Below are 13,650 nucleotides of genomic sequence, written 5' to 3'. Positions count from 1 at the left end.
TTTTAATGAATGATATGAATGTTAATAACATAAAAAGCGGAATCCCTCTTGATAAATAAAGTTCTACGTTATCTTGTAATGACATAACAAAATTATGAAAAACCAATAAATACTTCATTAAAATCCTAAAATGTGCAGCGTTAATGTTCAATCTCGGCTCCGCACTCTGGCTGTTGCAATTTTGCTTGAACTCTCATTCATTTATAAGGCTCGCTGCTGGCTGTTAACCGGTTCATTCCGAAAAACAGTTAATGAGGGCTTCTTGCTTCTGTTAACCGGTTCATTTCGAAAAACAGTTAATGAGCGCTTCTTGCTTCAAATCGATCCCATTCACTCTCGCGAAACCCGCCCTCTGTCTCCACTGCCATTTTTTTCATCCTCGCCACTTCAACTCCCAAACCAAATTCCGCAAAACCCATTACGACAAACTTGAGTCCAATGATTACCAAATCCTCAACTATCTCTCTAGGAACAAACTTCAAGATGCGCGGAAACTGATCGACAAAACGACAGAACAAAACCACCCCCATTGGCTTGTCGTCCATTTTACCTCATTACTCACAAAATACTCAAAAAATGGCTTCATTGATGAATCCAAAATACTTTTTGAGCACATGCCTTATAAAAATATTGTTACTTATAATGCCATGTTGTCTGGGCTTTTGCATAACGGAAGGTTGAGTGAGGCGATGAGTTTGTTTGAGATGATGCCAGAGAGGAATGTTGTATCATGGACCGCGATGATTTGTGGTTTGGCAGATACAGGGAGGATCTGTGAGGCAAGAAGGTTGTTTGAGGAGATGCCAGTAAGGAACGTTGTTTCATGGAACTCGATGGTTGCTGGCTTGGTAAGGAATGGGGAGTTAAAGGAAGCTAGACAGATTTTTGATAGTATGCCAGTAAAGAATGTGATTTCTTGGAATGCTATGATTTCAGGATATGTGGAGAGTTGTAGGATGGGAGAAGCAAGGGTTTTGTTTGACGAAATGGAGGAGAGGAATGTCGTTACTTGGACTACTATGATTTCAGGGTATTGTAGAGCTGGTGAAGTGAAGGAGGGGTATCTCTTCTTTCGGAACATGCCAGAGAAGAATATTGTTTCTTGGACAGCCATGATTGGAGGGTTTGCCTGGAATGGATTTCATGAAGAAGCCTTGTTTCTTTTCATTGAGATGAGGGGGAACTATGATGTAAGGCCAAATAGAGAGACATTCATATCGCTTGCTTACGCTTGTGCTGGTATGTGGTTTCCTCATCCTGGTAAGCAGTTGCATGCTCAAGTGATTGTTAACAGTTGGGAATATGATGACTATGATGGTAGACTATCTAAGAGTCTTATTCATATGTATTCTTTATTCGGCATCATGGACTTTGCACACTACATTTTCAACAAGAACATAAATAACTGTAATGTTCAGTCTTTTAATTCTTTGATCAAGGGTTATATTCGCATTGGACGGCTTGAAGAGGCTCAAAATTTGTTTGAGACAGTACCATTCCGAGATGAGATCTCATGGACTTCAATGATCAATGCTTATTTAAGTGTTGGCGAAATATCGAAGGCATCTTATCTATTCTATAACATGCCTCACAGAGACGCAGTTGCATGGACAGCAATGATCTCGGGCTATGTCCAAAATGAGCTTTCTGTAGAAGCTACCTATCTATTTTTGGAAATGCGGGCTCATTGTGTTTCTCCTCTAAATTCTACATACTCTATTCTTTTAGGAGCTGCAGGCGCAACGGCTAATCTAGATCAGGGGAAGCAGATCCATTGCATGCTGATTAAAACACAATCAGGAGTTGACTTGATTCTTGAGAATTCTCTGATCTCAATGTATGCAAAATGTGGAGTAATAGATGATGCATATATTATTTTCTCAAACATGCTTTCCAGAGATTTGGTTTCTTGGAATTCCATGATAATGGGGTTTTCACATCATGGGCTAGCTAATGAAGCTCTAAAGGTCTTTGATTTGATGTTGGAATCTAGGACTCATCCAAATTCTGTTACTTTTTTGGGCGTTTTATCAGCTTGTAGTCATGTAGGGCTAGTTAGTCGGGGATGGGAGTTATTCAATGCAATGTATGATGTTTATGCAATTGAACCTAGTTTGGAGCATTATGTTTGTATGATTAATCTTTTGGGCCGAGCAGGGAAAGTAAGGGAAGCAGAAGAATTAGTCTTGGGACTACCTTTCAAACCAGATCATCGTATTTGGGGGGCATTGCTTGGTGCATGTGGGTTTGGTGAGAAAAATGTTGATATTGCTGAACATGCTGCTACACAACTCCTTGAGCTGGACCCATTTAATTCTCCTGCTCATGTGGTACTCTGCAATATATATGCAATGAATGGTCAACATGCTGAAGAGCACAAGTTGAGGAAGGAAATGGGATTGAAGGGTGTAAGGAAGAACCCAGGATGTAGTTGGATAGTGCTAAATGGTGGAGTTCATGCGTTTTTGTCGGGAGAGAAGATACACCCACAAGCAGCCGAGATGTTATCACTGTTATTTAAAATTGATTATGCATCATAAGAAAGGTTGATGAAGTGGTGGACTTATATTGACATAGAATTTTGAAATTTTTGTGATACATGTTTTGTTATTATTTATGTATGATCAAGATCTAATTATCTGTTGTATTCTTTGTTTATTGACTATCAGTTATCAGAAGCACTGTATAGTGCTGAGTTGATTATTTTATCAGTTGTTTAGACGGTAACAATCAACGTTGCAAAATTGTGAACTTGCCGTCTCATTCACCCGCTCGGACGAATGTGAGGTCAAGGCAGCGAAAATAGGCAAAAGGCCAAGGTAATTCATAATAACTACAAAATTGAGGCCGGCATAACATGAAACTAATAATCAAACCCTTGGATCTTTTTACCTATGTGGTGTCCATTTGTTGTTTGTTTTCTTGTCGTGTTATGTTTCTTGAAAGATAAGCTCCCAAGGGTCGAAGCTGTCGGTTTCAAGTTGCTGATCATTATATGAAGCGTTTCACCATTCAGGTTTTTCAATTAAACCAACAAAAAGAAGATGAAGAATCAAGTATGTGGAAGTGTTTTTCTTCTTTTTTGCTTTCTTTTTCTTCTCAGTAATTGTATAAGTGTTGAGGCTCAGACTTGCACGCCGAGTGGCAAGATAAGAGGTAGAAAGCCTCCTCCAGGACAATGCGTTGAGGATAACGACTCTCTGTGCTGTGTACCAGGCAGACTTTACACCACTTACAGATGTTCACCAGCAGTGACCAACCGGACAAAGGCAACCTTGACACTCAACAGCTTTGAGAAGGGTGGGGATGGAGGTGCACCATCTGAATGTGACAACCAATACCATTCAAATGATAAACCTGTGGTGGCACTTTCAACAGGGTGGTACAACAAAGGCAGTCGTTGCTTAAACTATATCAACATCTACAGTAGTGGCAAGAGCGTCCGGGCCATGGTTGTTGACGAATGTGACTCTTCAATGGGTTGTGATAAGGACAATGATTACCAGCCTCCATGTGGTCACAACATTGTTGATGCTTCTCAAGCTGTTTGGAAGGCCTTGGGAGTGCCCAGAAACCAGTGGGGTGAAATTGATGTCTACTGGTCTGATGCTTGAACAATGATAATCCCCACTATATTGAATTATTGATCAGGCTGCATTGTGACATCATGTAAGTGTTAATTCATTCTATATATGAATATTATGCTATAAATATCTAATTTCCGGTAATACTTATTTTCTATTTTCCGATTTACTTTGAACGCTATGCAAAATTCCTGGACGTAATGGATATTATATAAGTGAAAAGTTTTGTCTGCCACGGATTGCTAGGACAGATGAGAAATTTAAAAGAACTGAAGATAGTTTCTGTATTACTGGGTTCTCCTGATACTCCATGGTGCAGCGAAAATCTATATCCACAGTCATAAAGACTTGGAACAATGATCATACCCCCACAATTTGATTGTCCATTTTCAGCAACTTCTTTTTCACTAATACAGTAACAACACAGTAGAGTAGAGTCATCTACTCATTTATGTAGTAAATTTAAAAAAAAAAAAAAAAAATTCTGATGGTAAAGCAACATTCATGATAGAGTCCATTTGTCTTGTTTCCTTATTACGGTCGACAACAATGAGAATCCGTAATGCTTCCACCATTGCGCTCCCCATCCAAGTAGAATCCACGTATGTCATCTGTCAATAAATACAAAACATAGGTTAAAATATGTACAGTAATTCTGATATGTTATTCCTCTCTTGACTATTTTTGTCCTTACTATATTGGCCCAGGATATTCAGTCCAACGGAACGCGCATTGCTTCAAAGCTCCCATTCATTCCCGCCAAATTCCAGTACAGAGAGAATGACTATTAGGCTCAAATTCTCTAAAACTGAAGCACTCTCGCTTGACAAATTCATTAAAGCCCAGAAAAACCTCTCTCAAACCCCACCAATACTCTGGTCAAAACCCCAAATCACGGTCACAGACAACCAACATGTAAACCACCCCATTTTACAAGAACTAGAATCATGCACAAGAATCAAAGACTTTCACCAAATCCACGCACAACTCGTAGTCTCGGGCCTCTCTCAAGACTCTTTTGTCGCAAGTCGGGTCTTAAAAAAGCTTTGTACTTGTTTAAGCTCAGTTTCTCTTGCTGTTGTGTTCTTTGATTGTCTCGAAGAACCTGATGCTTTTTTGTGTAATACTATAATGAAAAGCTTTTTGAGTTTGAATGACCCGTCTGGTGCTTTAAGATTTTATCATGAGAAAATGCTGCCCAAATGCGTTGAACATAACCATTATACGTTTCCGTTGTTAGGGAAGATTTGTGCAGAGGTTAGATCTTTGAGAGAAGGTAAAAAGACTCACGCCCGGGCTGTGAAATTTGGGTTTGAGTTGGATTTGTTTGTTAGGAATTCTTTGATTCATATGTATTCGGTTTCTGGGGAAATTTGGGATGCGAGGAGGCTGTTTGATAATGGGTCTGTGTGGGATCTGGTGAGCTGGAACTCGATGATTGATGGTTATGTGAAAAATGGTGAGGTTGGTTGCGCACGTCAACTGTTTGATTTGTTGCCTAACAAGGATATTTTTACTTGGAATTCGATGATATCAGGCTATGTGGATATAGGGGATATGGGGACAGCAAAATGGTTGTTTGATATGATGCCATTCAGGGATGTTGTTTCTTGGAATTGTATGATTGATGGGTATGCAAAAATAGGAAATGTTACATTAGCTCGTGATTCTTTTGACAGCATGGCTATGAGGAATGTGGTGTCTTGGAATATAATGTTGGCTCTTTATGTCCGATGTAAGGATTATAACGAGTGTTTGAGACTTTTTGATAGAATGATAGAAGGAGGGGAGGCTAGGCCAAATAAGGCGTCTCTTGTGAGTGTCTTGACTGCATGTGCAAATTTAGGGACGCTTGATAAAGGTATGTGGACTCATTCATACATCAAAAACAGTAGAATTGAACCTGATGTGTTACTGTCAACTGCTCTGCTGACAATGTATGCAAAATGTGGGGCTATGGATTTGGCTAGTAATGTTTTTAATGAGATGCCTGAGAAAAGTGTTGTGTCATGGAACTCTATGATCGTGGGATATGGTATGCATGGGCAAGGAGAAAAAGCCTTAGATATGTTCACGGAGATGGAGAAGAGAGGTTCAACACCCAATGATGCTACTTTTGTCTGTGTTTTGTCAGCGTGTACGCATGGAGGAATGGTATTGGAGGGTTGGTGGTACTTTGATCTTATGCAACGAGTTTACAAGATTGAACCGAAGGTGGAGCACTATGGTTGCATGGTTGATCTTCTTGGCCGGGCTGGTTTGATGAAAGATTCAGAAGAGCTAGTTAGAAAGATGCCTATGGATGCAGGACCAGCCTTGTGGGGAGCTTTACTTTCTTCTTGTAGGACCCACTCAAATTCAGAACTTGGAGAGCTTGTGGCAAAGCATCTAATGGAAATGGAACCAAAGGATGTTGGCCCATATGTGTTGCTGTCTAACATATATGCCTCAGAAGGGAAATGGGATGATGTAGAAAATGTGAGAAGGTTGATGAAGGAAAAGAGATTACATAAGACAGTGGGCTTCAGCTTGGTTCCCCTAGGAGAATTTGGTTCTGAATCTACTGTGGCAAATAATTCTGCCCATAGGAGAACTATCGTATACTCCATGTTAGGTGAAATAGGTACACAGATGAAATTGTCTGGTTGAATTGCTTTGGGTTCAGTGATTCACAAATTGTTTAAATTGAAGCTTTGTTCTCAATATTGTTTGTACATTATTGACATGAAATTTGGGGAAGAGAACTGTTAATAACACGAAAACGCCTCTTCCCCTTCAAGAAGGCTACAAATTGTCTGGGGTCTTCAAGATAGCAAGCAGGAACCTAAGAGCACTGCAGCACCGTGCAATTGTTTGTCTTTTGAAATCCTGCGCACCAATCACAGAAACCAACTTGAAGCACATTTGCAACCAGCTTCCAAAAAGATTAGCAAGGTTCTCAATGCAGAACTTGTTAGACACACCACAACATTGGGTGTGAGGGACACTGAATGAGCGGCTGGGCGGCCCATAATGTGTGTTAACACCAGGGTACTTTATATAGAGCAGGCAGCAGATCATTCAACAAACACGAAGGGCCTGTTTCTATTAAACATACAAACTTAGAAGAGTTTCTGTGTGGTTGCAGGCGGTATGGCTTATAAGTGCTTAATTCGTTTATAAATTAGTATAATGAGATGTTCTTCTACCATGTTGTAATGCAAGATTCTTAACATATGGTATCAAAGCTAGATTTTAGATTCTACAGAAACTTGACGGATGGTTAAAGAATTATGACTTCAGAAGGAGCAGAATGAGAAGGGCATCAGCTCCAGATGGTGAACATATGGACATATTTAAGTAGCAAATTTGCCCTTGTAGATAGGTTTGAATATCCAACCGCTATTAGTCAAAATAAAGCTATCGCAGCGTGCGGCATATTTTCTTGTTTTGTACATCTGGAGTCTAAAGTAAATCCCCTAAAGAATCAATGGGAGGTGTACAATAATTCTAGTCGTTATACTTTTTGTTTTATTTGTTTGATAATGGTTCCTGACGTTGTTCATACAATAATTCCAAGGCTTATCGTAAAAGTATATTTATGTCTTTTTCTTACCTGGTATGTTTTCGTTCTCATTCTTAAATCAAAGCAGAAATTTGGACTTAGTTAATACGAAACTAAATTCCATTGTCAAAATATAATAATATTAATTTAGTGGAAGTACAAGTACGTAGTATTTAAGCCAAAAACATCTGCTTTAAACTGTTTGTCACTAATTATGCTGGAGAGGGCTAACCAAGTCAACACGTTGACAAGATCATTTTATTCTTTCTGCATAATCCAATTGTGAAACTGGAACCTGTGGGCTGTGGCTATAGATTTACCGTATAAAGTAACAAGGTAATTCGAGATTATTAAATGGGATTCAATAAGACATATATTTTATACGTTTTCAGATCAGTGTTATTATTAGAGATATAGTTAACTATCATCAGATTAAGTTGATTTAAATGCCGTATACCGTAATCTAAATCTATTCATAGTTATATCCCATATATTTGAAGCAGCAAATGGTTTTTACTGGACGTATGGCCGGTTGGCAACTTTTACAAGTAAGCACTAAGGAGACGTCAACGTCCAATATGACTGCCAGTACGTATTTATAAGAAAACTGGAATTTATTAGTCAACAATACAATCATTACATTCACGACTTTATCTAGTTAAATGAATGAAAATCAATAAGTATCAGAGATTTATTTTATATAGCTTCTTGAAGGAAAAAATATGTATGAATTTTGGCGCTTAGTTATTGACTTGGACGCCTGTGTCATATGTTTGTCCAGCTTTCCAGTCTTGGGGTATATTGTTTACAGGAACTACCCACGACTCATCTCCGTCATCGGCGCTAAACAGCATCCTCAGAGACAGGGGACCACTCGGTGGTGAGGTTGTTGTCCAAACTGCTCCATAACTCCTATCCAAGAGCTTGCAAACAAAGTTTTGAGTCTGCATAGTTCACAACCTTTTCATTAGTAATAGTAGCAGGACATGATTGGATTTATTACATATTTTTCGTGTATTAGAGTTATATCTTCTTTTTAAATGTATGAAATTAAGCTTTCTGCATGGCAGGTTCAGAATAATAATAAAAAAAATCGTTAATTTGTACCTCACATAGCTGCACAGCAGTGATATCCGTTTTGCCTTGTTGATACCATAACGAGAAAGCTAAATAATGAGGGTAGCTGCTGTTCTCATCGATCTTAACAGTTATATTCTTCCCCGGGTAGCTGCAAGAAACACTGTTCAACCAAACCCCAACTTTATGAGTTAGCTAGTGCATGACATCATCATGAGGTATGCCTTTAGTTTGTCTCTTAGAAGCAAGAACTATATAGAAATATTATTTAATATTATCTTTGCAAGTTTCTCATTATCATACATGTTCAGTTCATAAGCAACTTAATGTAAGAATATATATTTGGAACCTCACCGTCTATATTCAATATCAACAACACCAAGTCTTAATATAGATGCTGCTGCATCAGAAGTTTGAGCCATCCGACCAAAGGCTCTCCTGCTTAGAATGAAGTCCGTACGGTCACTCGAGCCTGAATCAGTGATAACTATGGTTACTCCTTTGTCTGAGCAATAGTAACTGTCCTTGCACCTCACCTATTAATACCAAAGTAAAAAATATATAGTAAATATCAATTTCATGTTAACCATGATATTGGAAAGCTTACAAATCCCAATATGTGTTGTTCAGGAATATACCTGATAGCAAGCACCACAGCCAACACCATTGCGGTAGAGATCAGATGCAGCTGATACATCTCCACCATTAATTGTTGCTCCGAATGAACCATACCCGCAAGCACCAACTGCAGTTTCGTCAAAAAATATCAATGAGATTTGTGCATTTATAATATCAAAAATTACTCATTTAAGTTATTGTTTTACTATGCTATTTACCATCTGTTCCATTGTCATCGGAATTTGGGTAGTAAGCTGCTCGTGATTGGACAAAACAGTCGCTGCATGTTGCAGCCTCAGCCAGAGTTTGGATAAGAAGTAAAGTTGCAAAAAAGAACAGAAAGGATTTAAGAGCCATTGTAGGACAAATTAAAGAGCAAATGCAATGAAAAGCTAGCAAGCAATTACAAGAAGAAAACAGAATAAGGTGGTAGTGCATAAAGTGAACGAGGTTTGTCGTATTTATAATGAGAATAGCTAAGTTTGGTAGACCTTTCCAAGTTTGATATTTGCTTTAAATAAAATATATTAAACAAGTTGAAAGTGGAATACATTCTACCAGGATTAGTTTTTAGATATATTCTATAGACTTTCATAATTACTTGTTTTGGGCATGTGTACAAAACTTAATTCATGCATCTTTGACCATTCAAGTTAATTATATTGCATTTCTTCCTTAATTTGCAGAAACTGATTAACTGGATTCAATTAAGTGTCAAACAGTCAAAGGTTGTCCGTAGTTGAATTCAAAGTTTCATCACTATTCTTCTACATGGTTTATTTATTTATTTATTAAGCCGTTATTCTCTAATGAAGACTTTAATAAATAAAGCATATATAGTACAGATAAGCATAAAGAGAAAACATTTGATTGATCGCTCTTAGTTGATTTTCAGATTTTGTACATATTGGCTACAGTATACCGAGCAGGAACCTGATCAATGGTGTTTGACCCTCATGACTTACCTAATAAGAGAAGGTTGAAAGTTTATTAATCTGAATCCAAGAAGTTGAATGTATACTTGGAATAAAATTTTGCTAACTGTTTAGTTAAGATAAATGAGTTTTGAATTGACAAGTTACTGGATTAGGTGGTTTTGCACTGAAGACCTTAACCATAGGTTAGGCATCTCTTCATCATGATGAGATAGTCCCACCGTATGTGAATATGACTACAAGGGCTGCCACCAAATTGTTCAAATAAGTTAAGCGCTCTGGTCCCGGCCCGAAGCTGGAAAGGAACCACCCATATCACATTAATATTAGTTCAACAAAAGCTGGCTAAAACCACCCAGAGCTAGAGTGTTGCGAGGAAGCAACCTTAAGAATAAGTGGCAAGAAAGTAAGTATATTATATTTGTAGAGATGAAAGCATTGGAAAGTTGGCATATGTATCGTAGTGTTTAATATTTTTATTGTGAGAGAAATGGTGGTAGGCGCAACGAAACTGACTTGAAATTTTGATGGCAAATAACAGTGAAGGAAAGATTTTCCCATTTGAGAGACTGGTTCGGAATGAAGTTGAAATAACTAATACATCAGCCATGACATGGAAACCATTTTAGGACTAAGGACCCACATGAATATAGAGGTAATTCTTTGGTTATAAATTGATATTGATTAATAAAGGAAACCTAGGTAAAGTTGATATTGACGTTAAGGGATATAAAGATTAGATCATATTGTTGAAACTCATTTGATTTGTGGTTATGAGGTATGTTTTTTATCATCGCTGTGTTCCTTCTGCTTAAAGCATATGAGCTCAACACAGAGTTTAATATATTAAACTGGGGTGCAAATGCAACTATGCAAAATAGCTTCTCCTTTTTAAGCGTGTCTATACCATTTTAACAAGATTCTTTGCTTACTATTATTAAAACGAGTTCCATTGTTATAAATTAACCTGTCATACATACTATATTGTTCTCGTTACAATATATATACATATAGTTACCTGAGTGCTATATTGTTTTTAGCGTACTTCATGAGAAGTGTTCTTTGAGAAAAATATATCTGTAAGAGAGGTTGATTTAGTTATAATGTACCTGATAACTGACCCGAGAGGTTTCATTTAATCATTTTACAAAGAAATCATCAAAGAGATATAACTGATCATCCTTTTTGAAGCTCATGGTGAAGAGTAATTAACAGTAGTTTCTTAATACCATAATTAAAGTAAATAAAATAAGTCTATTTTATTTTCATTTGTAATGATGATGGGAGTTGATGATTACGGGAGTAGGTAGGGGTGTTAACAAGCCAAGTTTTTGGCTTAATGAGCTCGGCTCATGAAAGAGAAAGAATTAACGAGCCGAGCCACATATTATATGGCTTGGCTCGGCTCATTAAGCGTTTTAATACATTTTGAGCCAAATAATTCAATTTCTTTTTTTTTTTTAAATTCAATTTTTTTTTTTTAAATTTGTTGGGCAACGGTGCGCATTTGATTGTCTGAATTATCAAACTGATTTATTTCACTTTTCATTTATTTTGTTAAACTGATTTATTTCACTTTTCATTAATTTGCTGGGCAGAGGAAGAATTACTAATGTCTGATGCTTTTAGTTAAATTTTCACTTTTCATTTATTTTGTTAAACTGATTTATTTTTGTCAAACTGATTCATTTATTTTTCACCATCCTCAAACTAAATTCTAAATTCTAAATTTTCACTTTTCATTTATTTTTATTTTTTAATTTGCTGGGCAGCAAGCAGGTCTGAATCTAATTGTCAAAGTGTCTTCTCATGTCCTCATACATCACCCAACAATTAAACCTACTTAAAATCAACATTAAATGAAATGCTACTGCTATTAACAATTTATCATTCAACATATTGTATGTACCACAAATTAAGTTAAGTGAACTAAATATTTTTTGTTTAGTTTACTTGACTTAATTAAGTTTTCATCAAAACAAAATTGGGGATTAGCATAACTATACATCAAGTGACATCCCCATCCATCAAAAAATATATATAACAGCAAAAGATAATTGGTTGTATGTCCATTGTAGCCCCACTCCTCCTACAAACAAATTAATGTGAAACACATTTGATACAATTGTCATTTTATATAAACCGTAAAGATGAAAATGCAAACCTGAACACAAAAATAATAAATATAGACCTGCAGAATCCTACTGCCACAGCCAATAACTCACGAGTGAATCAACTAATCTACTGACTCCCATCACCTGGCAGAACGAAGTTGAATCTCCAAGTGATCCTCATCCTCCTCTTTTTAAAATAAAAAAGAGATAAAAATAATATATAGGTTAGAATAAAGTAATTTTAAATATTGAATTAAACAAAACATGTAAGCAATGGAACTTACTTTGCACCATTTCTTCACTCCATTCAAAGTGCGACACCAGTCACATCCACATAACAACATCTCCACCATAGCTGGTGACAAAGAAGCTCGGTAGCTATCAATAACCTTGCTCTCAGCACTGAATGCAGACTCTGAAGCAACCGTAGTGATCGGGATGGCTAGTATCTCACGAGCCATCGTAGACAATATAAGAAAGTTGGTTGAATTTGCCTTCCACCACTGTAAGGCATCGAATGAGGCATGATCCCCCACACACTTATGGCTTCCCTATTCCAAATAACAGTCCAACTCAGACTTACTAGGCTCAACAGTTTCAACCACATCCAGACAAGTGCTAAAATCATCCCAGGCCTCGGCTCCCTCAACCGCAGCTGCCTCACCAATGGCTCCATGTCCATCCCCTTGTAATGTAGAAGCACGGACGATAGTCACACCTTGATTAGCTTGAACATACTCTCCATATAACTCATACAATGCATCCCGGACCGTCATCATATTTGCCTGTCCTTTTGCCTCATAATACATCTTAGGGAAGGCCTACTAAATAACCCTCATTTTCAGCTGAGGAACCAATACAGTAGCCACAGACATCAACACATTACACTCCCCCTAATATTTATCAAACTTGTGTTTCATTTTCCTAACCATTACTCTAATAAAATCATCTTCAGATTCACTTTTACTATCCAACATACATTTCACCGCACACACCTCCTTCAAGAATAAATTAGACGTAGGATAATCACTTCCTGAAATGAGTTTGGTTGAACCACTGAATACTTTTAAAATTTCGCAGACTTTCTCCACTTTCTCCCAATCCTCGTCACTCGGATTATTATGATAATTGATATCCCTCTCTTTCAATCTTGGAAAAACGTTTTTGAACTTAATTGTCATTGCCAACATTTCATAGATAGAATTCCACCTTCTATTACAATGGAGAATAAGTTTCCAATACGGCAATTTAAGTTGTTGAACAATCTCAGAAAATACCTTCAGCCTGCTTTCTGAACTGTTGATATACAACACACTCTCATAGATGTCGTCAATGATGTGCCTAATTTGATGAAGTTCATCTTGAACAATCAGGTTCAAGATGTGTGCGCAACATCTCACATGAAACAGTTTACCTCCACAAAGGAGTTTCCCCGAAACTTCAAAATTTTCCTTCAAAACTTTAATCGCAACATCATTACTTAAAACATTATCCACAAAAATAGTATATACCTTATTTTCAATTCCCCATCCCATTAGGCACTTGAAAATGTTGTCCGCAATCGCAATACCAGTCCGGGGAAGAGGTAGACGAACAAAGTTGAGGATACGTCTATTCAGCCTCCAAGTACTATATATCCAATGCCCGGTCAACACCATATACTCCATCTTTTGATTCCCTGAATTCCATAAGTCTGTAGTCAAACTGATTTTTTCACACTCTTCAATAAAGTCTTCAATTTGGCCTTCTCACTTCCATATACCTTCATACAATCCTTT

At 37.3% G+C, this 13,650-nt stretch overlaps 4 protein-coding genes across 4 annotated transcripts; 3 read left to right on the top strand and 1 right to left on the bottom strand.

The window, feature by feature from the left end:
- Positions 1-78: 78 nt before the first annotated feature.
- LOC116138330 (pentatricopeptide repeat-containing protein At1g32415, mitochondrial) lies at positions 79-2,796 on the top strand. The gene is made up of 2 exons (XM_031424044.1): positions 79-2,545; positions 2,670-2,796. The coding sequence occupies exon 1, from the start codon at positions 300-302 to the stop codon at positions 2,538-2,540; it is 2,241 nt and encodes a 746-aa protein (XP_031279904.1). The 5' UTR covers positions 79-299; the 3' UTR covers positions 2,541-2,545; positions 2,670-2,796.
- LOC116138337 (putative ripening-related protein 2) lies at positions 2,746-3,755 on the top strand. Its single transcript, XM_031424052.1, has 3 exons — positions 2,746-2,819; positions 2,947-3,056; positions 3,217-3,755. The coding sequence occupies exons 2-3, from the start codon at positions 2,996-2,998 to the stop codon at positions 3,612-3,614; spliced, it is 459 nt and encodes a 152-aa protein (XP_031279912.1). The 5' UTR covers positions 2,746-2,819; positions 2,947-2,995; the 3' UTR covers positions 3,615-3,755.
- Positions 3,756-4,333: 578 nt separating this feature from the next.
- On the top strand, positions 4,334-7,137 carry LOC116138332 (pentatricopeptide repeat-containing protein At3g29230-like). Its single transcript, XM_031424047.1, has one exon. It carries the CDS (start codon positions 4,365-4,367, stop codon positions 6,231-6,233), a length of 1,869 nt encoding a protein of 622 aa, XP_031279907.1. The 5' UTR covers positions 4,334-4,364; the 3' UTR covers positions 6,234-7,137.
- Positions 7,138-7,707: 570 nt separating this feature from the next.
- LOC116138334 (expansin-like B1) lies at positions 7,708-9,270 on the bottom strand. Its single transcript, XM_031424049.1, has 5 exons — positions 9,042-9,270; positions 8,844-8,950; positions 8,560-8,741; positions 8,236-8,368; positions 7,708-8,072 (listed from the first exon to the last, which is right to left on the bottom strand). Exons 1-5 carry the CDS (start codon positions 9,259-9,261, stop codon positions 7,869-7,871), a joined length of 846 nt encoding a protein of 281 aa, XP_031279909.1. The 5' UTR covers positions 9,262-9,270; the 3' UTR covers positions 7,708-7,868.
- Positions 9,271-13,650: the final 4,380 nt, after the last annotated feature.

Source organism: Pistacia vera, unplaced genomic scaffold (genome assembly GCF_008641045.1).
Source record: "Pistacia vera cultivar Batoury unplaced genomic scaffold, PisVer_v2 Contig340, whole genome shotgun sequence".
NCBI lineage: Eukaryota > Viridiplantae > Streptophyta > Magnoliopsida > Sapindales > Anacardiaceae > Pistacia > Pistacia vera.
Note: the sequence above shows the minus strand (reverse complement) of the source record. Positions and strands in the feature narration are given on the sequence as shown.